At 49.2% G+C, this 27,383-nt stretch overlaps 2 protein-coding genes across 2 annotated transcripts in view; one reads left to right on the top strand and one right to left on the bottom strand.

The window, feature by feature from the left end:
* The first annotated feature begins 12,730 nt into the window (after window positions 1-12,730).
* The window catches only part of LOC138350775 (uncharacterized), a 42,739-nt gene continuing 28,086 nt past the window's right edge, over window positions 12,731-27,383 (top strand). Inside the window, exon 1 of the mRNA XM_069302157.1 lies at window positions 12,731-12,807. The gene's annotated coding sequence lies outside the window, so the exon portion shown is untranslated. The remainder of the gene's footprint in view (window positions 12,808-27,383) is intronic.
* Window positions 16,185-17,306, bottom strand: LOC123766396 (collagen alpha-2(IV) chain-like). Its single transcript, XM_045755465.1, has one exon. It carries the CDS (start codon window positions 17,304-17,306, stop codon window positions 16,185-16,187), a length of 1,122 nt encoding a protein of 373 aa, XP_045611421.1.

Genomic DNA, 27,383 nt, shown 5'->3' with positions numbered 1-27,383 from the left:
GTAACTTCCAGTTTTGGTGACCTCAAGGCCAATGTTTTATTATTTCACAGATTATAAATTAATGTCTGGGTCTAGTCGACTATTGTGGGTCGCATCCTGGGATGATTGGTCAAGCGACTACTGACCAACGATCCAAAACTCCATCCGACAACTGTCCTAGGCCTACTAAATCAAACCTAGCCTTAATTTAGTATATATATATATATATATATATATATATATATATATATATATATATATATATATATATATATATATATATATATATATATATATATATATATATATATGCGGAAAATCCACAGAGAAATATGAAATGAGGTGAACGTTTCGGCTTTGTTAAAGCCTTTGTCAACACCAGACTGACTAAGGAGAAGGGAGAAGGGGGAGGATATATAGGCCGACACCTGACCAACCCATCCCTAGGGTTGGTCAGGTGTAATTAACCAAAATCAGGTATAGCTTAGCTTAAAATGGTCAAAGAGGATTAAGCGGTCAGAGAATAAGGATGAAAGATTAAAGAAAAGCCTCATGAACACACAATATATGAATATACAATTATAATGAGACATTGTAAGCCTCTCTATCAGAGTTGTTTCTTATTGCACAACAGTTTAAGAAACAACTCTGATAGAGAGGCTTACAATGTCTCATTATAATTGTATATTCATATATTGTGTGTTCATGAGGCTTTTCTTTAATCTTTCATCCTTATTCTCTGACCGCTTAATCCTCTTTGACCATTTTAAGCTAAGCTATACCTGATTTTGGTTAATTACACCTGACCAACCCTAGGGATGGGTTGGTCAGGTGTCGGCCTATATATCCTCCCCCTTCTCCCTTCTCCTTAGTCAGTCTGGTGTTGACAAAGGCTTTAACAAAGCCGAAACGTTCACCTCATTTCATATTTCTCTGTGGATTTTCCGCATAAAATGATCAGTGTTTTGTGATCGTCAATTGCATATATATATATATATATATATATATATATATATATATATATATATATATATATATATATATATATATATATATATATATATATATATATATATATGTCGTACCTAGTAGCCAGAACGCACTTGTATGCCTACTATGCAAGGCCCGATTTGCCTAATAAGCCAAGTTTTCATGAATTAATGTTTTTTCGACTACCTAACCTACCTAACCTAACCTAACCTAGCTTTTTCGGCTACCTAACCTAACCTAACCTATAGAGATAGGTTAGGTTAGGTTAGGTAGGGTTGGTTAGGTTCGGTCATATATCTACGTTAATTTTAACTCCAATAAACAAAAATTGACCTCATACATAATGAAATGGGTAGCTTTATCATTTCATAAGAAAAAAATTAGAGAAAATATATTAATTCAGTAAAACTTGGCTTATTAGGCAAATCGGGCCTTGCATAGTAGGCCGAGAAGTGCGTTCTGGCTACTATGTACGACATATATATATATATATATATATATATATATATATATATATATATATATATATATATATATATATATATATATATATATATATATATATATATATATATTTGCAACAATGATCACAAAAACACTAATCCAAGTATGCGGAAAAACCACATTTGAAAAATAGAGAATGCTTAACGCATTTTTCGGCTAATTCGCCTTCATCAGAGCAAAGTAGAATGAAGCATTCCTTCATTCTACGTTGCTCTGATGATCCTAGGAGGCGAATTAGCCGAAAAATGCGTTAAACATTCTCTATTTTTCAAATGTGGTTTTTCCGCATGTATATAGATAGATCCCACGTGATGCAGAGTATCATGTGGGATCATGCTGTGGACCGCTGCCACCTGTCATGGAACACTGCCTACAACCTCACCACAGCTATGATTTTCACCGCGATCATCTCTGCATGTTCGTCTGCTACAGTTTGCTGCACCACGATCGTTACTCACTTAACTGACAGTTTCATCAGTAACTACATCATGTGGGATCTACAGCCTGTCCTGCCGACTCTCCGTCGCTGCCAGGGCACTGCTTGTTCTACAGGGGCGCTCACGACAGCTGCTCTTTCGTCAGATTCATCTACACATTCACTGCATTCTGATACTCTGCCGACTCGAGCACCTTGCGCAGTACTGGACTTACAGCTTGCGTTTCCGACTCTTCGTCGCCTCCAGGACAATTCAGCTCTAGCAGTGATTCCCTCGTTGTCCTACCTACGTGCCTACATTACCTCCTATTGTCCTGATGTCCAAGCCCATCCGCCCCGGATCTAAATGCTCCACCAGCGACCCAAGGACGCAACAATCAAGCACATTCTTCTCTCCTGCTACACCGAGCTTGTCCACACACTGCTTTCATGTTTTGGTACCAGACTACATGTTCCACAGCGACCCAGGGAACAGTAGCCTCTGTGGGAAAAACCTGCTGGGATTGATATAAGAGGAGACTACCAGGGACTTGTACTGAACTAAATTAAAAAATTACTGTCTGCAAATTAATTCAACTAAAATCTCTAGCTAGGGTTGTAAATCCTAGATCCTCTTTTCCTAATGACAGATTGTGGGCTGTAAGGGACAGGTGGGGTGAATGACTTGTTGATAGAAGTTCCAGTCCACCTGTAGACAGGGATCTCACATCAGCTTGTATTTTATACAAGGATAAGATTTGATAAATTCAGTTATCTGACTGAACACTGGCTCTGTTTAAATCAGGGATTTAAACATACATAGTCTAACCTAGTACCATAACTTAACAGCCAATAGATTCTTATACTATAAACAACAAATTAAATTGTAAAAGTATAATAACTGACCTTAAATGTAGTCTTAATACTATTAACTTAGTACTAGAAATTATATTCAATTAAATGAACTTATATGATAACTTATAAATAACTAAGCAAGCTATTGATAACTTAATTTATATATTCAAATATATATGCAGACATATTCACTTTATACAGTTAGCTTGACTGAATCTTTTCCAACTATGGACACTTGTGAGGTTTTTACTTATTGAGGCTGAATACTTTTCTGACAGAATGGACACTCATGAGGTTCAGTGCTTGGATAAGATTCACAGCTACACTACAATTTTAATAAACTTACTGAAATGTGAGGCTTAGCCTCGCTTTTTAACCAACAGACAGATTTATAGGATATTAAAGCTACACAAGCATACAATTGGCCAATCATACACCAAATAACCCTCAATATACTTCTCTGCCAGTCGGGGTGCCTGTCTGACAAGTTTGCCAGACTGATTAACTCTCTCTTGTTGAGTTTAGGCACGATATTTTGCTACAGCGTTGCTGTATGATGATCTGGTAGCGTTGCTACGTGATTATCCTGCAGTTGCAGAAGAATGATTCGAGATAAAAGTTTATGAATGAAGGTGGAGGAAACCGTGTCACTGATCTCCACTATACACTCTATTTTATGAATGTTCTAGGATTTTCCTTGTAGATATTGTCCAGGTACTCCCCCAGTTCTAGAGAGTATTCACTGGCGATAAAAATGTTAGATAAGGTGTCCTTGAGCTGGTAATGTTCGCTAAGGATCAGTCACTTGTTCACTCATTTGTAAACAAACGCGGAGTGCCGCTGGGCTTTGTTGGTGGGCGCTTCACTCCCCCCATCGCCCTGCCATGCTCTCTGAGCACGGTAGCCTTCTATGAATATTGATCGATTATTTTTACAGTCTAGACTTATGATTAAGATAAGATGTGATTATAATATAATTAGATATAAGATTTAAAGATTATAAGTAGTATTTGAAAGTACCACTGATTCTTATTAAGGATTCGATTTTTAATCCTACCGGATGTTGAATCAATGTTCCAATAGTTTTTTAATTAAGAAGTCCTTCTAGAAGCTTCTGGATCCTTGAGAAATCATGTACAAAGTCACGTAGGCATCAAAAGGGCCCCTGTTGCGTACGTGTTCATGGTGCCATTGTCATCCAGGATCAAGCTATATAATGAATTTTTCATGATTCTAATATGATTTTGATACGATTTAGATATGATTTTGATATGATTTAGATATGATTTGATATGATTTAGATATGATATAGAAATTATACATTTCTTAGATGATTATTAGATATGGTGGGTAAAAATTTCCCACATCTTCCAGAGGGAGAGAACTGGCACAGAGTCCAATACTTAGGACAATAGTAACCATATGTATTTATTTACTCTCCATTGGATTGATAATACAAGTGCAGATTTTGCTTGCACTTTTCTGCTGCTGTCCGTTGTGGACGATTGTGTCTGTTAGGAGTCTGTGGGTCTTGTGGAGTTAGAGTGTCTTGAGGTCTCTCAGGATCTAACTGCAGCTGACTCACTGATTCCATGTGGATGAGTTTGTCCAATGTCTTCAGGGAAGTTGCTCCTTTAGACAGGATTTTGACTATTCTCAAAATCCCCTGACTATCTGGATGGACTGAGACAACTTTACCTAATGGCCAGTCAGCCCTAGGGCCATCACTGTCTACCAAGACAATATCGCCAGGTTGGAGATTAGCTATATTATGTGGGACATTGGCCCCATAGTGATGTTCTCGTAGAGATGTAAGATATTCTTTTGTCCAAACATCATTCCATTTTTGGATTATGCTGGACAGATGCTTATACCCCTGAACCAACTCGCTCTGACCCACATATGAGGGATCTCTGATCTCATCATCCACTAGAGATGGTACTGGAGTCAGAAGTCTTCCATACATTAGGTGGGCAGGACTTAATGGCTCATGTTGAGTAGGATCCTCAGACAAGTAAGTCAACGGCCGGTTATTCACCCTTGATTCTATTTCCGTGATTACTGTCTGGAGTTCTTGAAGATTGATTTTCTGACGGTGTAGAGATTTTCTCAAGGATCTTTTTACAGTTCCTATTAACCGTTCATAAAATCCTCCGTGCCATGGGGCTCTCGGAGGGATAAATTTCCATCTGCAATGACGCTGTTCCAGTGTGGAAGTAACTGCAGGATGGGAACAGATTTCCCGTAGACATGCTTCTCCAGCTACCAAGTTTGCTCCGTTATCTGAAATCATCAGCTTAGGGCATGATCGGCGTGCTGCGAATCTGCGGAAAGCTTGAATAAATGATTGAGCAGTCATATCGGGTGTTACCTCTAGATGTACTGCCCTGGTGGTAGCACAGGTGAACAAACAGATGTATGCCTTGATAGGTTGCTTATCTGCAGTCCCTGTTAGATATATTGCTCCTGTATAATCTACTCCTGTCGTTTCGAAAGGTTGTAGATGGACCACTCGTTCCTTTGGCAGGGGTGGTGGCCCTGGATAAGAGCAAGTTCTAGCATCGTACCTTCGGCATATCATGCAATTCTTCAAGATTGATTTGACTGACTGTCTTCCCTGAGGAATCCAGTACTGCTGTCTGATTTGTGTGAGTGTGTCTAACACTCCTCCATGTTTGATGATTTGTTGACGTGTATGCAACACAATCAACCTTGTGATCCAATGATTTTTTGGTAAAAGCCATGGATGCACGGTATCTAGATTGATATCTGCGTGTTTAAGTCTCCCTCCACAACGCAGAATGTTGTGATTTTCTTGGTCTATCCACAGACCGAGATTGTGTTTTAACTTATGCGGAAGATTTTCATAGTTATTCCCATAAGTTTCTCTCTGGGCTTGTCTTACCCAATAGATAAGTGCATCTGGAAAAGTGTATTTTATACCTTTTTTCCTGAGATATTGAAACACGTTCTGTGTTATATTGATTAATTTGATGAGCGAGGAGTAACGAGTACAATCCAAGACTGATATTTGAGCTTGCTGCCTGGTGGTAGTTATGGTTTGTGTCGTAATGACGTGTGGCTTTTGTTCAGGCCAACTACCATTCACTAACCATCGAGGCCCATGAAACCAAATATCTGCCTTTGCAAACTGTTTAAATGTCATACCTCTTGATAAGAGATCAGCTGGATTATCCTTTGTTGGTACATGCAACAATTGAAAGCCTGCGGAAATTTCTTTAATTTCCGAGACGCGATTTTTTACATATGGAGTTGGACAGTTGTCGTTTCGTACCCATTGTAGGACAGCTTCATTGTCAGACCATATAATGACATCTTTGATGTTCATGGTAGACAAGACTTGTTTGATATGCACTGCTAAGCGTGTTCCAGTTAGCAGTGCTGTTAGTTCCATCTGAGGCAAAGTCCTCTTTTTTAATGGAGCAACTCTGGCCTTAGAGGTGATAAGATATGATTGATTAGAAGTCACTAAGTAAGCACAAGCTCCAAAAGCTTTGGCTGACGAGTCTGCGAATACATGTAGTGATACTTCTTCATTTTCCTCGACTATGTGTCTCGGAAAGATTATCTTTTCAACTAAAGTTTGTTCTTGAGCCACTTCCATCCAAGCTTTTTGTAACTGGATTGGTAGTGGATCATCCCAACCAACCTTAGCTTTCCATGCTTGTTGCACCAATAAACGCCACTTGATAGTCAAAGGATTTAGTAGACCCAGTGGGTCGAATACTTTGCTAACTTGTGAAAGCAAATCCCTTTTTGTAGTGATGTTGTAATTTACTGGCACGGATTTGATCGATATTGTGTCCGAGATTAAATCCCAATCCATACCTAACACCTTTTGTGATTCTGGTACGTGATATTCAGGGTAATCTCTTGCTATTTGATTATTCAATGTTGCATTATTAGAGGCCCAAGATTGTAGTGGCATGTTTGCACCTTGTAGCTCCTTGTTAGCCTCTTGATATAATTGTAACAGTTCAGTAGTACTGTTAACTGTCCCTTGAAAATTATCTACATATAGATTTTGACTGATTTCAGTCTTACAGGGACTTGATGATTTCTTCAGATGAGTATCTAGAGTTGCTTGCAATAGAAATGGACTGCTTGTCGCGCCGAAAAGAACTGAAGAGAATCTGAAAGTCACTACAGGACTATTGACATCTTCTGGGTTCTCTACCCATAGAAACTTAGTGAAGTCTCTATCTTCTTCCTGTAAGCCAACTCTTAGAAAGGCCTTACTTATATCTGCTGAATACGCATATTTGTTAAGTCTAAACTTCAACAGTATGTCATACAATTTCTGAGTTAGACTTGGACCTGTTTGCAAACAATCATTTAGACTGGTTCCTTGGGGTCCAGATTTAGAGCTACAATTAAAAACTATCCGTAAAGGAGTCGTTTTTGATTCTCTCTTTACAGCCATGTGTGGTAAAAAATGGCCTGTTTGCTTATTGTCATGTTTCACGACTTCGATGAATTTATTCTTTAATTGTTGAGCAATAATCTCATGATAGAGTTTTAAATGCTCAGGCCTTTTTCTTAGCTTTGCTAGTTGAGATTTAAATTGACTATAAGCCATGTGATAATTGGTAGGTAAGGTTTTATGGTTGATTTTCCATGGTAGCCTTACCCAGTACTGTCCATCATAGTACTGTACAGTTTCTAAGTATTGATTATATGCACAGACATCATCAGGACTTGGTTGTTCAGGAATTATTCCTATGGCATCAAGTTCCCACAATTGAGGTACAGATTCCAATCCATCATCAATCATGTGGGGGATTTTAAGTGGTGACTGTTCTTTGCCTAGTCATGCCACTATTACAGTTTCTGTATGATGTGATTTTTCAGGAGTTGAAGGTTCAAGATCTAGTATAGGTCCTGTCATCAATATGCCTCCTGCTGATTTGAGTATATTCATACCCATAGATTCTTCTGATCCCAGAATGAATCGATGATAGTAGTCAGCTCCAATCAGGATTCCGATATGCCCTATGTAGTCAGAATCAAGTAGAGGATCTGCTAATTGGATTCCTTTTTCTTTTAGGAATTTAATTGTGGCTGTCAGACCAGTCACTTCCATTTCAGTAGGAATTTTATCAACTACTATGGCTTCTACTGTCCTTTGGGATGTACCTAGACAGACATTGAGTTTTACTACTGGAAAGGTTCTACGACCAGAATTAGTAAAAAACCCTGATATAGATGTAGATACTTGCTTTGAAGATTTAAGTTGTAAATCTTCTGCCATCTTTTTACTGATAAAGGTTTTCTGTGACCCTTGATCAAAAAAGCCTCTAGTTGGAATACAAATTCCTTGATTGCATAGTTCTAGCTGTGCAGTAGGCAATATGGCTGTTGTAACAATTTCTGTATCCAAGTCGTTGACATTGCTCATTACTGTACAGAATTGTACGGCTGTTGTGGTATTATCATCTTTGGGCTTTGCCTGAGATGCAGGTTGATTATTGGAAGTCTGTGATCTGGATTGAGTGTTAATATCACTACAGAGTGCTGTGTGATGAACACTTTTATGACAATATTGGCAGTTTTGCAATGGAGTGTTACACTCACTTGTATTGTGCTTCCGTAAACAACGGATGCACCTGTTCAGAGATTTCAGTCGATCGATTCGACTGGCACGGCCTTCATAAACTGTGCATTGATAAATGGTATGTGCTTCTTGACAGAATAAACATTTTGGGGCACTTGTAGCTCCTTTTGTCTTATCTGTCTTAGGAGCTTGGTTTCCTACAGTTCTGTTAACTGTGGGGGATATAGCATAAGAGCCAACATTATTCTGTTTCCACTTTGCAGAATAGGAATTTTGTTGCCTTGATTTTTGACTGCCATTCTGGACATTTTTGCTTTTGTCCGTGGATTCACCTTTGGGGATTTTTTCTTGAGATCTAAGTTTTCCTCGGCTTCGTAATCTTTGTACGTAAGCTTGAAGTCCATCAAAGATTTGGCTTTGTGATAAGATGTTGTTACAAGTATGTAAAACTTGTAGGTAAGTAATTACATGCAAGTAGGTGATACAAGCATGTAACACTTGTACTCCTCCAAGGATTTCCTTAAAGGATGAATTGTATCTGTAATAATGTGTATCTACATTATTCATGATGTGATGAAGCATTTTGCTTTTTCTTTTTTCTCGGCTTTGCCTTTTCTATTAAGTAAGTCTCTTTGAGATGCTTGATTAACTTCAGATTTTCTGAGGCTGCTTTCACTCCAGTGAAAGCATGAGATTAGGTGATCAAGACTATATTCTTGGATTAAGATAGTTATCTTAGATGGATGATAATATTTGTATTGACATTGTCAATGGGCTGTTAGCCTTTCAGATTGTGTTGTGAGATTAAGATTGGTCTTAATCCCCAATTGTAGACTATTGTAGCCAAGTGATGATGACATTTGTCTATCACCTGATTTAAATGGTCTGTAGGCTGTAGATTCAAGTGATTTTTTAGACACTTTGTGTCCTTTTCTTTTCTGTTTCAGCTGCAGGTGGAATGCTGTTAGTCATTTTGACCTTTTCCGAGTTTCGGAGATTCCGAGATTTTTCTCTTTTTTCTGATAAATATGTATGATGTTAATGTATTTTGATAAATGAGCTTTCCTGTCTACTTAGGTAATGATTCCAAAGATCGTCCTTCATTTCCTCCCTGGAATCTGGTTGTAGCAGGTGTTCAATTATCAAAAGTACTGTAATAATTTGATTTGTGACCCGAATGCACGAATGCACCAAGTTGGTAAATCTTGTAATAATTTTTTAAAAATAGTAAATGGCACTATTTTTGCAAAGTTATTACAAAATCTGTTACCATAATAATAGTTAGATAAAATACAGTAGAATGTCTACTGGTTTTACCTGTAATATAGGGTATGATATAGTTGATTATAGATATATTGTAATGAAATGCTCTTATAGTGATGATAACACTTTTTTAAAGAATATTATGTAATGAGCAGCTCTGAAAATCAGTAGATTAGAGATAATGCTAGATAATACACTTAAATATATATGTAATGTTACCACAATGAGGTAGATAATTGATATTTATGATTAAGATGCAGTTGTGTCTGTGACACTGATATAATTAAGTACTGTGGTTTCTTAACACAAAACAATATCAGTTTGTTATGAATGCTTACTAGTTAATGGATATGGTGGCTTAAGCCACTGCAAACTATTTGCTTACTTAGATATATAGCTATGATAAACATTGGCTGATAGCTAGGCTAGGCTAGAATATGTAAGAATTATTCCAATGCAAAATCAAGAAGTTTCTTATCTATTTGGCACTGAAATATTCGGTAAACGAATGATCATAAATATCTAGGTACAAAGGACCATTATTATCTAGGTTCGAAGGACCATTAATATCCGGTTCGAAGGACCATTAATGTGGGAAAAACCTGCTGGGATTGATATAAGAGGAGACTACCAGGGACTTGTACTGAACTAAATTAAAAAATTACTGTCTGCAAATTAATTCAACTAAAATCTCTAGCTAGGGTTGTAAATCCTAGATCCTCTTTTCCTAATGACAGATTGTGGGCTGTAAGGGACAGGTGGGGTGAATGACTTGTTGATAGAAGTTCCAGTCCACCTGTAGACAGGGATCTCACATCAGCTTGTATTTTATACAAGGATAAGATTTGATAAATTCAGTTATCTGACTGAACACTGGCTCTGTTTAAATCAGGGATTTAAACATACATAGTCTAACCTAGTACCATAACTTAACAGCCAATAGATTCTTATACTATAAACAACAAATTAAATTGTAAAAGTATAATAACTGACCTTAAATGTAGTCTTAATACTATTAACTTAGTACTAGAAATTATATTCAATTAAATGAACTTATATGATAACTTATAAATAACTAAGCAAGCTATTGATAACTTAATTTATATATTCAAATATATATGCAGACATATTCACTTTATACAGTTAGCTTGACTGAATCTTTTCCAACTATGGACACTTGTGAGGTTTTTACTTATTGAGGCTGAATACTTTTCTGACAGAATGGACACTCATGAGGTTCAGTGCTTGGATAAGATTCACAGCTACACTACAATTTTAATAAACTTACTGAAATGTGAGGCTTAGCCTCGCTTTTTAACCAACAGACAGATTTATAGGATATTAAAGCTACACAAGCATACAATTGGCCAATCATACACCAAATAACCCTCAATATACTTCTCTGCCAGTCGGGGTGCCTGTCTGACAAGTTTGCCAGACTGATTAACTCTCTCTTGTTGAGTTTAGGCACGATATTTTGCTACAGCGTTGCTGTATGATGATCTGGTAGCGTTGCTACGTGATTATCCTGCAGTTGCAGAAGAATGATTCGAGATAAAAGTTTATGAATGAAGGTGGAGGAAACCGTGTCACTGATCTCCACTATACACTCTATTTTATGAATGTTCTAGGATTTTCCTTGTAGATATTGTCCAGGTACTCCCCCAGTTCTAGAGAGTATTCACTGGCGATAAAAATGTTAGATAAGGTGTCCTTGAGCTGGTAATGTTCGCTAAGGATCAGTCACTTGTTCACTCATTTGTAAACAAACGCGGAGTGCCGCTGGGCTTTGTTGGTGGGCGCTTCACTCCCCCCATCGCCCTGCCATGCTCTCTGAGCACGGTAGCCTTCTATGAATATTGATCGATTATTTTTACAGTCTAGACTTATGATTAAGATAAGATGTGATTATAATATAATTAGATATAAGATTTAAAGATTATAAGTAGTATTTGAAAGTACCACTGATTCTTATTAAGGATTCGATTTTTAATCCTACCGGATGTTGAATCAATGTTCCAATAGTTTTTTAATTAAGAAGTCCTTCTAGAAGCTTCTGGATCCTTGAGAAATCATGTACAAAGTCACGTAGGCATCAAAAGGGCCCCTGTTGCGTACGTGTTCATGGTGCCATTGTCATCCAGGATCAAGCTATATAATGAATTTTTCATGATTCTAATATGATTTTGATACGATTTAGATATGATTTTGATATGATTTAGATATGATTTGATATGATTTAGATATGATATAGAAATTATACATTTCTTAGATGATTATTAGATATGGTGGGTAAAAATTTCCCACAGCCTCATACTTTTATTGTATTGTTTTTCTTTCATTCCCTGGCAGGGGGAGTCCTGTAGCGAGTAAGCTTATACTCGCTCCAGTCTCTCAAATATCTTAATGACAAAGTAATTAGCACTAATTATGACTACTCAAATTCTTTCCCTAATTACAGGTAACATTCTACCATCCTGTTGGAGGAAGCTGAAGTGTAGTCACCAAATATAAGCAAGCGATATGTGAATAGCCAACAGTACAATTTCCACAGTGATTCAGTGAACTACAATAGAGACTTCGGAGTAACCACACCTCTTCAACCTCAAGAATGTAGCACTCGGCGTATGCAATTATAATCGAGCCCAAGACACTACAGCTTCGATACAGAGCAGACAGCAGACTAGGACCGCATTGAGCTACAACGCTCTTGCTCCACAACGCTCTTGCTCCCATCGAGTTTAGACACTCACGATTCCCTATCGAGCCGCCACGCTCTCCCGCATAGAGCTCCATGATTCCAGCTTCACTCAGCTCTCTGCTCTGCTCCAAGCTCTGTCTCAACGTCTACGACACTGCAAACAACTGACTACTGTAATCAAGACTACTAAATAAATATGAAACCCACTAAACACTTGATCTAATGTATCCAACAATGTAACATAATCGTACGTTACAATGCTGAGAGCCGAATATTGCTCAGCTTAATGCTGAGAGGGGATTAAGGGCATAATATCACCCAGCAGAGTTTGGGAAGGCGGCCAACAGAGGGCAGCAGAGCGGCTCTGTAGTAAGAGTAGCACCCGGCAGATGGCCTTAGCGCCGCCACATATAAGGACGAGCGCGCGCGGTTATCGCTCAGTTGCTTCAAGTCGAGGAGGTGCCTCACGCTACGAAGATAAGAACGGGCTGTGAACGAGGACACCAGATTCCTCGCACCTCTATCGTAAGTTTATTTTGTTATTATACAAGTGGTCACAGGACCAGATGACTTCCTAATCGTGCTATTAAATTCCGATATCTTTCCCTACACATAGCTCATGGTAAGTAAGCCTTACCCTGCTATAGTTTTCCCTGAAACACGACCCACCCATCGGCTTACAACCAGGTTCCCAACTGTGCTGAGGGGGGGGGGGGTGCTAGTGCTCTTGGTTTATCAAAGAGCTAGACGAGTACAATGTGGGAGTTGGTGGAGCTGTTTTCTGCTATGAAGACCTCACAATTATTGCTGCAGAAAGATCTTAAGGCGGATGACGTAGTTGCGAAATGAAATTGTATTGTCACATTAGTTGAGGGTCTTAAGAAGACTGTGTACTTAGGTCTTAGTACTTAAAAGATCCCATTTTTTAAAGCTTTCTTTAAGGCTTTCTTTAAGGCTTTGTCAAGCATTACGAGGAATATAGAGTGCAGGTACTTACCTAGTTGTGCTTGCGCGGGTTGAGCTTTGGCCCTTTGGTCCCGCCTCTCAACTGTCAATCAACTGGTGTACAGATTCCTGAGCCTTCTGGGCTCTATCATATCTACATTTGAAACTGTGTATGGAGTCAGCCTCCACCACATCACTGCCTAATGCATTCCATTTGTTAACTACTATGACAGAAACAATTCTTTCTAATGTCTCTGTGGCTCATCTGGGTACTAAGTTTCCACCTGTGCCCCCTTGTTTGTGTTCCACTAGTGGTTATCATGTCACCCTTACTCTTCTGTCTTCCAAGGACGTGTGGTTTAGCTCCCTCAGCCTTTCCTCGTAGCTCATACCTCTCAGTTCTGGGACCAGTCTGATAGCATACCTCTTAATCTTGTTGTTTTGTGTTTGTCAATAAGAGCAGGGGTCATACGCGTGACATACAGCTGAAAATAAATCAATCTCAATCTCATTTTCTCTGTAAATGTTGAATACATTACTCATCGTTTACTTATCTTTCAATACATATATTACTGGGCCCCAGAGGAATCCTCCAGAAGGTTCCTTACCTTTTTTACGTCAACTTTTTATTTCTCAAATTTCACCCCAAAATCCATAAAAACATTGTACTTGAAAGGTAAAATATCCACAACCTTTGACATCTCAATATTATTTTTCTCTTTCTTAAACCTCTTTATTGCTTGATGATATTAAGCCCTGGGGCTCCGTCTGGGGCACCCTGGGGCTCCGTCTGGGGCACCCTGGGGCTCCGTCTGGGGCACCCTGGGGCTCCATCTGGGGCACCCTGGGGCTCCCTGGGGCTCCGTCTGGGGCACCCTGGGGCACCCTGGGGCTCCATCTGGGGCACCCTGGGGCTCCGTCTGGGGCACCCTGGGGCACCCTGGGGCTCCATCTGGGGCACCCTGGGGCTCCGTCTGGGGCACCCTGGGGCTCCGTCTGGGGCACCCTGGGGCTCCCTGGGGCTCCATCTGGGGCACCCTGGGGCTCCGTCTGGGGCACCCTGGGGCACCCTGGGGCTCCATCTGGGGCACCCTGGGGCTCCGTCTGGGGCACCCTGGGGCTCCGTCTGGGGCACCCTGGGGCTCCGTCTGGGGCACCCTGGGGCTCCGTCTGGGGCACCCTGGGGCCCCGTCTGGGGCACCCTGGAGCTCCGTCTGGGGCACCCTGGGGCTCCGTCTGGGGCACCCTGGAGCTCCATCTGGGGCACCCTGGGGCTCCGTCTGGGGCACCCTGGGGCCCCGTCTGGGGCACCCTGGAGCCCCGTCTGGGGCACCCTGGGGCTCCGTCTGGGGCACCCTGGGGCTCCGTCTGGGGCACCCTGGGGCTCCGTCTGGGGCACCCTGGGGCTCCGTCTGGGGCACCCTGGGGCTCCGTCTGGGGCACCCTGGGGCTCCGTCTGGGGCACCCTGGAGCTCCATCTGGGGCACCCTGGGGCCCCGTCTGGGGCACCCTGGGGCTCCGTCTGGGGCACCCTGGGGCTCCGTCTGGGGCACCCTGGGGCTCCGTCTGGGGCACCCTGGGGCTCCATCTGGGGCACCCTGGGGCTCCGTCTGGGGCACCCTGGGGCTCCATCTGGGGCTCCGTCTGGGGCACCCTGGGGCTCCATCTGGGGCACCCTGGGGCTCCATCTGGGGCACCCTGGGGCTCCATCTGGGGCACCCTGGAGCTCCGTCTGGAGCACCCTGGAGCACCCTGGAGCTCTATCTGCAGCACCCTGGAGCTCTATCTGCAGCACCCTGGAGCTCTATCTGCAGCACCCTGGAGCTCTATCTGCAGCACCCTGGAGCTCCGTCTGGAGCACCCTGGAGCTCCGTCTGGAGCACCCTGGAGCTCCATCTTGGGCACCCTGGAGCTCCATCTGGGGCACCCTGGAGCTCCGTCTGGAGCACCCTGGAGCTCCGTCTGGAGCACCCTGGAGCTCTATCTGCAGCACCCTGGAGCTCTATCTGCAGCACCCTGGAGCTCCGTCTGGGGCACCCTGGAGCTCCGTCTGGAGCACCCTGGAGCTCCGTCTGGAGCACCCTGGAGCTCTATCTGCAGCACCCTGGAGCTCTATCTGCAGCACCCTGGAGCTCCGTCTGGGGCACCCTGGAGCTCCGTCTGGAGCACCCTGGAGCTCCGTCTGGAGCACCCTGGAGCTCCATCTTGGGCACCCTGGAGCTCCATCTGGGGCACCCTGGAGCTCCATCTGGGGCACCCTGGAGCTCCGTCTGGAGCACCCTGGAGCTCCGTCTGGAGCACCCTGGAGCTCCATCTTGGGCACCCTGGAGCTCCGTCTGGAGCACCCTGGAGCTCCATCTGGGGCACCCTGGACCTCCGTCTGGGGCACCCTGGACCTCCGTCTGGAGCACCCTGGAGCTCCGTCTGGGGCACCCTGGGGCACCCTGGAACTCCGTCTGGGGCACCCGGAGCTCCGTCAGGGGCACCCTGGAGCTCCGTCTGGGGCACCCGGAGCTCCGTCTGGGGCACCCTGGACCTCCGTCTGGGGCACCCTGGACCTCCGTCTGGGGCACCCTGGAGCTCCGTCTGGGGCACCCGGAGCTCCGTCTGGGGCACCCTGGAGCTCCGTCTGGGGCACCCTGGAGCTCCATCTGGGGCACCCTGGACCTCCGTCTGGGGCACCCTGGAGCTCCGTCTGGGGCACCCTGGAGCTCCGTCTGGGGCACCCTGGAGCTCCGTCTGGGGCACCCTGGAGCTCCGTCTGGGGCACCCTGGAGCTCCATCTGGGGCACCCTGGACCTCCGTCTGGGGCACCCTGGACCTCCGTCTGGGGCACCCTGGAGCTCCGTCTGGGGCACCCTGGAGCTCCGTCTGGGGCACCCTGGAGCTCCGTCTGGGGCACCCTGGAGCTCCGTCTGGGGCACCCTGGAACTCCGTCTGGGGCACCCGGAGCTCCGTCAGGGGCACCCTGGAGCTCCGTCTGGGGCACCCGGAGCTCCGTCTGGGGCACCCTGGACCTTCGTCTGGGGCACCCTGGAGCTCCGTCTGGGGCACCCTGGAGCTCCGTCTGGGGCACCCTGGAGCTCCGTCTGGGGCACCCTGGAGCTCCGTCTGGGGCACCCTGGAGCTCCGTCTGGGGCACCCTGGAGCTCCGTCTGGGGCACCCGGAGCTCCGTCTGGGGCACCCGGAGCTCCGTCTGGGGCACCCTGGAGCTCCGTCTGGGGCACCCGGAGCTCCGTCTGGGGCACCCTGGACCTCCGTCTGGGGCACCCTGGAGCACCCTGGACCTCCGTCTGGGGCACCCTGGAGCTCCGTCTGGGGCACCCGGAGCTCCGTCTGGGGCACCCTGGACCTTCGTCTGGGGCACCCTGGACCTTCGTCTGGGGCACCCTGGACCTTCGTCTAGGGCACCCTGGACCTTCGTCTGGGGCACCCTGGACCTTCGTCTGGGGCACCCTGGACCTTCGTCTGGGGCACCCTGGACCTTCGTCTGGGGCACCCTGGACCTTCGTCTGGGGCACCCTGGACCTTCGTCTGGGGCACTGTGGAACTCATGTCCGTTTGGGGCAGCTAACCATCTCTGGGGCACCCTGGAGCTCCGTCTGGGGCAGCCAACCATCTCTGGGGCACCCTGGAGCTCCGTCTGGGGCAGCCAACCATCTCTGGGGCACCCTGGAGCTCCGTCTGGGGCAGCTAACCATCTCTGGGGCTCCCTGGAGCTCCGTTTGGGGAACCCAACCATCTCTGGGGCACCTTGGAGCTCCGTCTGGGGCAGCCAGCCATCTCTGGAGCACCCTGGAGCTCCGTTTGGGAAGCCAACCATCTCTGGGGCACCCTGGAGCTCCATCTGGGGCAGTCTGGAGCTATGTCTGGGGCACCCTGGAGCTCCATCTGGGGCACCCTGGAGCTCCGTCCGGGGCACCCTGGAGCTCCGTCCAGGGCACCCTGGAGTTCCGTCTAGGGCACCCTGGAACTCCGTCTGGGGCAGCCAACCATCTATGGGGCACCCTGGAGCTCCGTCTGGCGCAGTCAACCATCTCTGGAGCACCCTGGAGATCCGTTTGGGGAACCCAACCATCTCTGGGGCACCCTGGAGCTCCGTCTGGGGCAGCTAATCATATCTGGAACACCCTGGATGTCCGTTTGGGGCAGCTAACCATCTCTGGGGCACCCTGGAGCTCCGTCTGGGGCAGCCAACCATCTCTGGGGCACCCTGGAGCTCCGTCTGGGGCAGCCAACCATCTCTGGGGCACCCTGGAGCTCCGTCTGGGGCAGCTAACCATCTCTGGGGCTCCCTGGATGTTCGTTTGGGGCAGCTAACCATGTCTGGGGCACCCTGGAGCTCCATCTGGGGCACTTATGCTGAAACATACATCTATTACATGATTCCCCTGACGAATTAAGGGGGAACTTCCCTGACTTGAGCCGTGTCTGCCTCTTCGTTTCTTTGTGTTATGACTGAGAGACTTCCCCCACCCGACCTTTCCACCACCCCTCACGAGTAGCGTTAATTGAGACTAGAACCGTCCGCGCCACCTGGGCAGGTGAGCCAGCTGTGGCCACCTAAGCAGGTGAGCCAGCTGTGGCCACCTGGGCAGGTGAGCTAGCTGTGGCCACCTGCCCAGGAATCGCAGCCGGTCATAGTCTGAAGGGGTGCGTGAGCCACCCTCCCTCCCCCCCCTGCTCGCCCGGGCCTAGTCTCCAAGGACGTTCTGTGGTTGTCAGTGCTGAAAATGGGATGTGAGGATAAGGAGTGTATGTGTAACAGGTGTGCAGCAGGTGTGTAGCATGTGTGCCGGTGTGTGTGTGTGTTAAAGTGTACGTTGAAAGTGTAAGTAATGGGGGCGTAGAGTTATATAGGTGTTAAGCATAGGCCTCTAGATCTGAACATAGGCCTTCTAGAGTTAAGCTTGCTAGCACCACATGGCATCACCAAACCTAGGAGACAGGCTGCGGTGTGTGGAAGGTTAGGTTAGGGGGAGGTGTGGGAAACAGGAAGTCTGGTGCATGACCATGGACGGTGTGCACACCTTGGACACTTAATTACCGGGTGATGTCCATTGTGCACGACCGCCCCTCTCACACAGGGTCGGCTGTTATTACACTAACCAAAGGAGGTCTGACAAGGACTTCCCTAGGTCAACCCTCCAACAGATCACAGCATTTATTGGGTATACCCTGGAAACACAAACCGAAACTGTCTCTATTTTCCGCTTGTTACAACTTGTAATAAAGTGGTTACATCTTGGCTTAACGTGTTTATGACGTATTAGAACGTTGTTACAACTTTCTATATTGGTTGTTATAACTGGTTAGGAGGTGTTAAAACTTGTTCGAACGTTGTACCAACGTCGTAGTTTCGGTGTGTGTTTGGCGGGGTTACACATGCACATAGACTTGTCAGTCTGATGGTAAGTAGTATATGGAGGTGTTTTGGGCTTTACCGGGCTTCTATGGGGTGTGATTGACTTGCATGAATGGGATGGGGGGTGGGAGGGGTTGTGGGAGGTGGGGGCTCGCACATGAGAATGTGCGGTGTGCCCACCTAGTTGCACTCACCTAGTTGTACTCACCAGCTAGTTGTGCTCACCTAGTTGTACTCACCCAGGGGCAGCAGCAGGTAGATGTTTCCACTAGTTAATGAATATATGTAATTTTAGATCAAACCCATGAGCTTCCTCATACCCTCACCTCACCCCACCCTACCCTGCCCTAGCCTCACCCCACCCTACCCTCCCCTCACCTGACCCCACCCTACCCTCCCTACCCTACGCTCCCTACCCTACCCTCACCCCTCTCCACCCTTCCCTCACCCCTCCCTACCCTACCCTCACCTGACCCCACCCTACCCTCACCTCACCCCACCCTACCCTCCCTACCCTACGCTCCCTACCCTACCCTCACCCCTCTCTACCCTTCCCTCACCCCTCCCTACCCCACCCTCACCTCACCCCACCCAACCCTCACCTCACCCCACCCCACCTCACCCTACCCTCCCTTCCCTCCCTACCCTACCCTCACCTCACCCCACCCTACCCTCCCTACCCTCCCTACCCAACCCTCACCTCACCCCACCCTACCCTCCCTACCCTACCCTCACCTCACCCCACCCTACCCTCACCCCTCCCTACCCAACCCTCACCTCACCCCACCCAACCCTCACCTCACCCCACCCTACCCTCACCCCACCCCACCTCAGTCCACACTCCTCACCCCATAATGCTATGAGGTTAAGAGGTAGGCTGCTCCTAGGCCTACTTTCTGGTAGGTTGCTCCAAAGGGACTTTCAGGTATGCTATTCATATCTGAATGATTCGATTATAGAAAAAACTTCATTTTTCCACTAAAGACTAGGCCTGGGTGAGTGGAGGGGGGAGGGGGTCTCCCGCACCATTTGAGACTATGACCGGCTGCGATTCCTGGGCAGGTGGCCACAGCTGGTTCACCTGCACAGGTGGCCACAGCTGGTTCACCTGCACAGGTGGGGCAGATGGTTTACCTGCTCAGGTGGCCACAGCTGGTTCACCTGCACAGGTGGGGCAGATGGTTTACCTGCTCAGGTGGCCACAGCTGGTTCACCTGCACAGGTGGGGCGGATGGTTCACCTGCTCAGGTGGCCACAGCTGGTTCTCCTGCTCAGGTGGCCACAGCTGGTTCACCTGCACAGGTGGCCACAGCTGGTTCACCTGCACAGGTGGCCACAGCTGGTTCACCTGCACAGGTGGCCACAGCTGGTTCACCTGCACAGGTGGGGCGGATGGTTCTAGTCTCAATTTACGCTGCCCCGCCCCCCCCCTTCCCGACTACTAGCGCAGGCAATTGCATCAGTATAATTAGAATACTGTCTACTTTTCTGTTATGTAGTCATTCAAACTTGGTCAGGCCAACAACAGTGGGAGAAGCTACTAGGTGGTGGTGACTACCAGCCCGGGTAGTTAACAGGTGGTGGTCACTACCAGCCCGGGTAGTTAACAGGTGGTGGTCACTACCAGCCCGGGTAGTTAACAGGTGGTGGTGGCTACCAGCCCGGGTAGTTAACAGGTGGTGGTGGCTACCAGCCCGGGTAGTTAACAGGTGGTGGTGGCTACCAGCCCGGGTAGTTAACAGGTGGTGGTGGCTACCAGCCCAGGTAGTTAACAGGTGGTGGTCACTACCAGCCCGGGTAGTTAACAGGTGGTGGTCACTACCAGCCCAGGTAGTTAACAGGTGGTGGTGGCTACCAGCCCGGGTAGTTAACAGGTGGTGGTGGCTACCAGCCCGGGTAGTTAACAGGTGGTGGTGGCTACCAGCCCGGGTAGTTAACAGGTGGTGGTGGCTACCAGCCCAGGTAGTTAACAGGTGGTGGTGGCTACCAGCCCGGGTAGTTAACAGGTGGTGGTGGCTACCAGCCCGGGTAGTTAACAGGTGGTGGTGGCTACCAGCCCGGGTAGTTAACAGGTGGTGGTGGCTACCAGCCCGGGTAGTTAACAGGTGGTGGTGGCTACCAGCCCAGGTAGTTAACAGGTGGTGGTCACTACCAGCCCGGGTAGTTAACAGGTGGTGGTCACTACCAGCCCGGGTAGTTAACAGGTGGTGGTGGCTACCAGCCCGGGTAGTTAACAGGTGGTGGTGGCTACCAGCCCGGGTAGTTAACAGGTGGTGGTGGCTACCAGCCCGGGTAGTTAACAGGTGGTGGTGGCTACCAGCCCAGGTAGTTAACAGGTGGTGGTGGCTACCAGCCCGGGTAGTTAACAGGTGGTGGTGGCTACCAGCCCAGGTAGTTAACAGGTGGTGGTCACTACCAGCCCGGGTAGTTAACAGCTGGTGGTGGCTACCAGCCCGGGAAGTTAACAGGTGGTGGTGGCTACCAGCCCGGGTTGTTAACAGGTGGTGGTGGCTACCAGCCCAGGTAGTTAACAGGTGGTGGTCACTACCAGCCCGGGTAGTTAACAGGTGGTGGTCACTACCAGCCCGGGTAGTTAACAGGTGGTGGTCACTACCAGCCCTGGTAGTTAACAGGTGGTGGTGGCTACCAGCCCGGGTAGTTAACAGGTGGTGGTCACTACCAGCCCGGGTAGTTAACAGGTGGTGGTGGCTATACCAGCCCGGGTAGTTAACAGGTGGTGGTGGCTACCAGCCCAGGTAGTTAACAGGTGGTGGTCACTACCAGCCCGGGTAGTTAACAGGTGGTGGTGGCTACCAGCCCGGGTAGTTAACAGGTGGTGGTCACTACCAGCCCGGGTAGTTAACAGGTAGTGGTCACTACCAGCCCGGGTAGTTAACAGGTGGTGGTGGCTACCAGCCCAGGTAGTTAACAGGTAGTGGTCACTACCAGCCCGGGTAGTTAACAGGTGGTGGTGGCTACCAGCCCAGGTAGTTAACAGGTGGTGGTCACTACCAGCCCGGGTAGTTAACAGGTGGTGGTCACTACCAGCCCGGGTAGTTAACAGGTGGTGGTGGCTACCAGCCCAGGTAGTTAACAGGTGGTGGTCACTACCAGCCCGGGTAGTTAACAGGTGGTGGTGGCTACCAGCCCGGGTAGTTAACAGGTGGTGGTCACTACCAGCCCGGGTAGTTAACAGGTGGTGGTCACTACCAGCCCGGGTAGTTAACAGGTGGTGGTGGCTACCAGCCCAGGTAGTTAACAGGTGGTGGTGGCTACCAGCCCGGGTAGTTAACAGGTGGTGGTCACTACCAGCCCGGGTAGTTAACAGGTGGTGGTCACTACCAGCCCGGGTAGTTAACAGGTGGTGGTCACTACCAGCCCGGGTAGTTAACAGGTGGTGGTGGCTACCAGCCCGGGTAGTTAACAGGTGGTGGTCACTACCAGCCCGGGTAGTTAACAGGTGGTGGTCACTACCAGCCCAGGTAGTTAACAGGTGGTGGTCACTACCAGCCCGGGTAGTTAACAGGTGGTGGTGGCTACAAGCCCGGGTAGTTAACAGGTGGTGGTGGCTACCAGCCCGGGTAGTTAACAGGTGGTGGTCACTACCAGCCCGGGTAGTTAACAGGTGGTGGTCACTACCAGCCCAGGTAGTTAACAGGTGGTGGTCACTACCAGCCCGGGTAGTTAACAGGTGGTGGTCACTACCAGCCCGGGTAGTTAACAGGTGGTGGTCACTACCAGCCCGGGTAGTTAACAGGTGGTGGTCACTACCAGCCCGGGTAGTTAACAGGTGGTGGTCACTACCAGCCCAGGTAGTTAACAGGTGGTGGTCACTACCAGCCCGGGTAGTTAACAGGTGGTGGTGGCTACCAGCCCGGGTAGTTAACAGGTGGTGGTGGCTACCAGCCCGGGTAGTTAACAGGTGGTGGTCACTACCAGCCCGGGTAGTTAACAGGTGGTGGTCACTACCAGCCCAGGTAGTTAACAGGTGGTGGTCACTACCAGCCCGGGTAGTTAACAGGTGGTGGTCACTACCAGCCCGGGTAGTTAACAGGTGGTGGTCACTACCAGCCCGGGTAGTTAACAGGTGGTGGTCACTACCAGCCCAGGTAGTTAACAGGTGGTGGTAACTACCAGCCCGGGTAGTTAACAGGTGGTGGTGGCTACCAGCCCGGGTAGTTAACAGGTGGTGGTCACTACCAGCCCGGGTAGTTAACAGGTGGTGGTCACTACCAGCCCAGGTAGTTAACAGGTGGTGGTCACTACCAGCCCGGGTAGTTAACAGGTGGTGGTCACTACCAGCCCGGGTAGTTAACAGGTGGTGGTCACTACCAGCCCGGGTAGTTAACAGGTGGTGGTCACTACCAGCCCAGGTAGTTAACAGGTGGTGGTCACTACCAGCCCGGGTAGTTAACAGGTGGTGGTCACTACCAGCCCGGGTAGTTAACAGGTGGTGGTGGCTACCAGCCCAGGTAGTTAACAGGTGGTGGTGGCTACCAGCCCGGGTAGTTAACAGGTGGTGGTCACTACCAGCCCGGGTAGTTAACAGGTGGTGGTCACTATCAGCCCGGGTAGTTAACAGGTGGTGGTCACTACCAGCCCGGGTAGTTAACAGGTGGTGGTGGCTACCAGCCCGGGTAGTTAACAGGTGGTGGTCACTACCAGCCCGGGTAGTTAACAGGTGGTGGTGGCTACCAGCCCGGGTAGTTAACAGGTGGTGGTCACTACCAGCCCGGGTAGTTAACAGGTGGTGGTGGCTACCAGCCCGGGTAGTTAACAGGTGGTGGTGGCTACCAGCCCAGGTAGTTAACAGGTGGTGGTCACTACCAGCCCGGGTAGTTAACAGGTGGTGGTCACTACCAGCCCGGGTAGTTAACAGGTGGTGGTCACTACCAGCCCAGGTAGTTAACAGGTGGTGGTCACTACCAGCCCGGGTAGTTAACAGGTGGTGGTCACTACCAGCCCGGGTAGTTAACAGGTGGTGGTCACTACCAGCCCGGGTAGTTTACAGGTGGTGGTCACTACCAGCCCAGGTAGTTAACAGGTGGTGGTCACTACCAGCCCGGGTAGTTAACAGGTGGTGGTGGCTACCAGCCCGGGTAGTTAACAGGTGGTGGTGGCTACCAGCCCGGGTAGTTAACAGGTGGTGGTCACTACCAGCCCGGGTAGTTAACAGGTGGTGGTGGCTACCAGCCCGGGTAGTTAACAGGTGGTGGTCACTACCAGCCCGGGTAGTTAACAGGTGGTGGTCACTACCAGCCCGGGTAGTTAACAGGTGGTGGTCACTACCAGCCCGGGTAGTTAACAGGTGGTGGTGGCTACCAGCCCAGGTAGTTAACAGGTGGTGGTGGCTACCAGCCCGGGTAGTTAACAGGTGGTGGTCACTACCAGCCCGGGTAGTTAACAGGTGGTGGTCACTACCAGCCCGGGTAGTTAACAGGTGGTGGTCACTACCAGCCCAGGTAGTTAACAGGTGGTGGTCACTACCAGCCCGGGTAGTTAACAGGTGGTGGTGGCTACCAGCCCGGGTAGTTAACAGGTGGTGGTGGCTACCAGCCCGGGTAGTTAACAGGTGGTGGTGGCTACCAGCCCGGGTAGTTAACAGGTGGTGGTGGCTACCAGCCCGGGTAGTTAACAGGTGGTGGTCACTACCAGCCCGGGTAGTTAACAGGTGGTGGTCACTACCAGCCCAGGTAGTTAACAGGTGGTGGTCACTACCAGCCCGGGTAGTTAACAGGTGGTGGTCACTACCAGCCCGGGTAGTTAACAGGTGGTGGTCACTACCAGCCCGGGTAGTTAACAGGTGGTGGTCACTACCAGCCCAGGTAGTTAACAGGTGTGGTCACTACCAGCCCGGGTAGTTAACAGGTGGTGGTCACTACCAGCCCGGGTAGTTAACAGGTGGTGGTGGCTACCAGCCCAGGTAGTTAACAGGTGGTGGTGGCTACCAGCCCGGGTAGTTAACAGGTGGTGGTCACTACCAGCCCGGGTAGTTAACAGGTGGTGGTCACTACCAGCCCGGGTAGTTAACAGGTGGTGGTCACTACCAGCCCGGGTAGTTAACAGGTGGTGGTGGCTACCAGCCCGGGTAGTTAACAGGTGGTGGTCACTACCAGCCCGGGTAGTTAACAGGTGGTGGTGGCTACCAGCCCGGGTAGTTAACAGGTGGTGGTCACTACCAGCCCGGGTAGTTAACAGGTGGTGGTGGCTACCAGCCCGGGTAGTTAACAGGTGGTGGTGGCTACCAGCCCAGGTAGTTAACAGGTGGTGGTCACTACCAGCCCGGGTAGTTAACAGGTGGTGGTGGCTACCAGCCCAGGTAGTTAACAGGTGGTGGTCACTACCAGCCCGGGTAGTTAACAGGTGGTGGTGGCTATACCAGCCCGGGTAGTTAACAGGTGGTGGTGGCTACCAGCCCAGGTAGTTAACAGGTGGTGGTCACTACCAGCCCAGGTAGTTAACAGGTGGTGGTCACTACCAGCCCGGGTAGTTAACAGCTGGTGGTGGCTACCAGCCCGGGAAGTTAACAGGTGGTGGTGGCTACCAGCCCGGGTTGTTAACAGGTGGTGGTGGCTACCAGCCCAGGTAGTTAACAGGTGGTGGTCACTACCAGCCCGGGTAGTTAACAGGTGGTGGTCACTACCAGCCCGGGTAGTTAACAGGTGGTGGTCACTACCAGCCCTGGTAGTTAACAGGTGGTGGTGGCTACCAGCCCGGGTAGTTAACAGGTGGTGGTCACTACCAGCCCGGGTAGTTAACAGGTGGTGGTGGCTATACCAGCCCGGGTAGTTAACAGGTGGTGGTGGCTACCAGCCCAGGTAGTTAACAGGTGGTGGTCACTACCAGCCCGGGTAGTTAACAGGTGGTGGTGGCTACCAGCCCGGGTAGTTAACAGGTGGTGGTCACTACCAGCCCGGGTAGTTAACAGGTAGTGGTCACTACCAGCCCGGGTAGTTAACAGGTGGTGGTGGCTACCAGCCCAGGTAGTTAACAGGTAGTGGTCACTACCAGCCCGGGTAGTTAACAGGTGGTGGTGGCTACCAGCCCAGGTAGTTAACAGGTGGTGGTCACTACCAGCCCGGGTAGTTAACAGGTGGTGGTCACTACCAGCCCGGGTAGTTAACAGGTGGTGGTGGCTACCAGCCCAGGTAGTTAACAGGTGGTGGTCACTACCAGCCGGGTAGTTAACAGGTGGTGGTGGCTACCAGCCCGGGTAGTTAACAGGTGGTGGTCACTACCAGCCCGGGTAGTTAACAGGTGGTGGTCACTACCAGCCCGGGTAGTTAACAGGTGGTGGTGGCTACCAGCCCAGGTAGTTAACAGGTGGTGGTGGCTACCAGCCCGGGTAGTTAACAGGTGGTGGTCACTACCAGCCCGGGTAGTTAACAGGTGGTGGTCACTACCAGCCCGGGTAGTTAACAGGTGGTGGTCACTACCAGCCCGGGTAGTTAACAGGTGGTGGTGGCTACCAGCCCAGGGTAGTTAAACAGGTGGTGGTCCTACCAGCCCGGGTAGTTAACAGGTGGTGGTGGCTACCAGCCCGGGTAGTTAACAGGTGGTGGTGGCTACCAGCCCGGGTAGTTAACAGGTGGTGGTGGCACTACCAGCCCGGGTAGTTAACAGGTGGTGGTGGCACTACCAGCCCAGGGTAGTTAACAGGTGGTGGTCACTACCAGCCCGGGTAGTTAACAGGTGGTGGTCACTACCAGCCCCAGGGTAGTTAACAGGTGGTGGTCACTACCAGCCCGGGTAGTTAACAGGTGGTGGTCACTACCAGCCCAGGGTAGTTAAACAGGTGGTGGTCACTACCAGCCCGGGTAGTTAACAGGTGGTGGTCACTACCAGCCCAGGGTAGTTAACAGGTGGTGGTGCACTACCAGCCCAGGGTAGTTAACAGGTGGTGGTGGCACTACCAGCCCGGGTAGTTAACAGGTGGTGGTGGCACTACCAGCCCGGGTAGTAAAACAGGTGGTGGTGGCTACCAGCCCGGGTAGTTAACAGGTGGTGGTCACTACCAGCCCGGGTAGTTAACAGGTGGTGGTCACTACCAGCCCGGGTAGTTAACAGGTGGTGGGTCACTACCAGCCCGGGTAGTTAACAGGTGGTGGTGGCTACCAGCCCGGGTAGTTAACAGGTGGTGGTCACTACCAGCCCGGGTAGTTAACAGGTGGTGGTGGCTACCAGCCCGGGTAGTTAACAGGTGGTGGTGCCTACCAGCCCGGGTAGTTAACAGGTGGTGGTCACTACCAGCCCGGGTAGTTAACAGGTGGTGGTGGCCTACCAGCCCAGGTAGTTAACAGGTGGTGGTCACTACCAGCCCAGGGTAGTTAACAGGTGGTGTGTGGCTACCAGCCCGGGTAGTTAACAGGTGGTGGTACTACCAGCCCGGGTAGTTAACAGGTGGTGGTCACTACCAGCCCGGGTAGTTAACAGGTGGTGGTCTACCAGCCCAGGTAGTTAACAGGTGGTGGTCACTACCAGCCCGGGTAGTTAACAGGTGGTGGTCACTACCAGCCCGGGTAGTTAACAGGTGGTGGTGGCTACCAGCCCGGGTAGTTAACAGGTGGTGGTGGCTACCAGCCCGGGTAGTTAACAGGTGGTGGTCACTACCAGCCCGGGTAGTTAACAGGTGGTGGTCACTACCAGCCCGGGTAGTTAACAGGTGGTGGTCACTACCAGCCCGGGTAGTTAACAGGTGGTGGTGGCTACCAGCCCGGGTAGTTAACAGGTGGTGGTCACTACCAGCCCGGGTAGTTAACAGGTGGTGGTGGCTACCAGCCCGGGTAGTTA

This window comes from Procambarus clarkii, chromosome 5, assembly GCF_040958095.1.
Source record: "Procambarus clarkii isolate CNS0578487 chromosome 5, FALCON_Pclarkii_2.0, whole genome shotgun sequence".
NCBI lineage: Eukaryota > Metazoa > Arthropoda > Malacostraca > Decapoda > Cambaridae > Procambarus > Procambarus clarkii.
The sequence above is the reverse complement of the archived record's forward strand: the minus strand, read 5'-3'. Positions and strand labels throughout refer to the sequence as shown.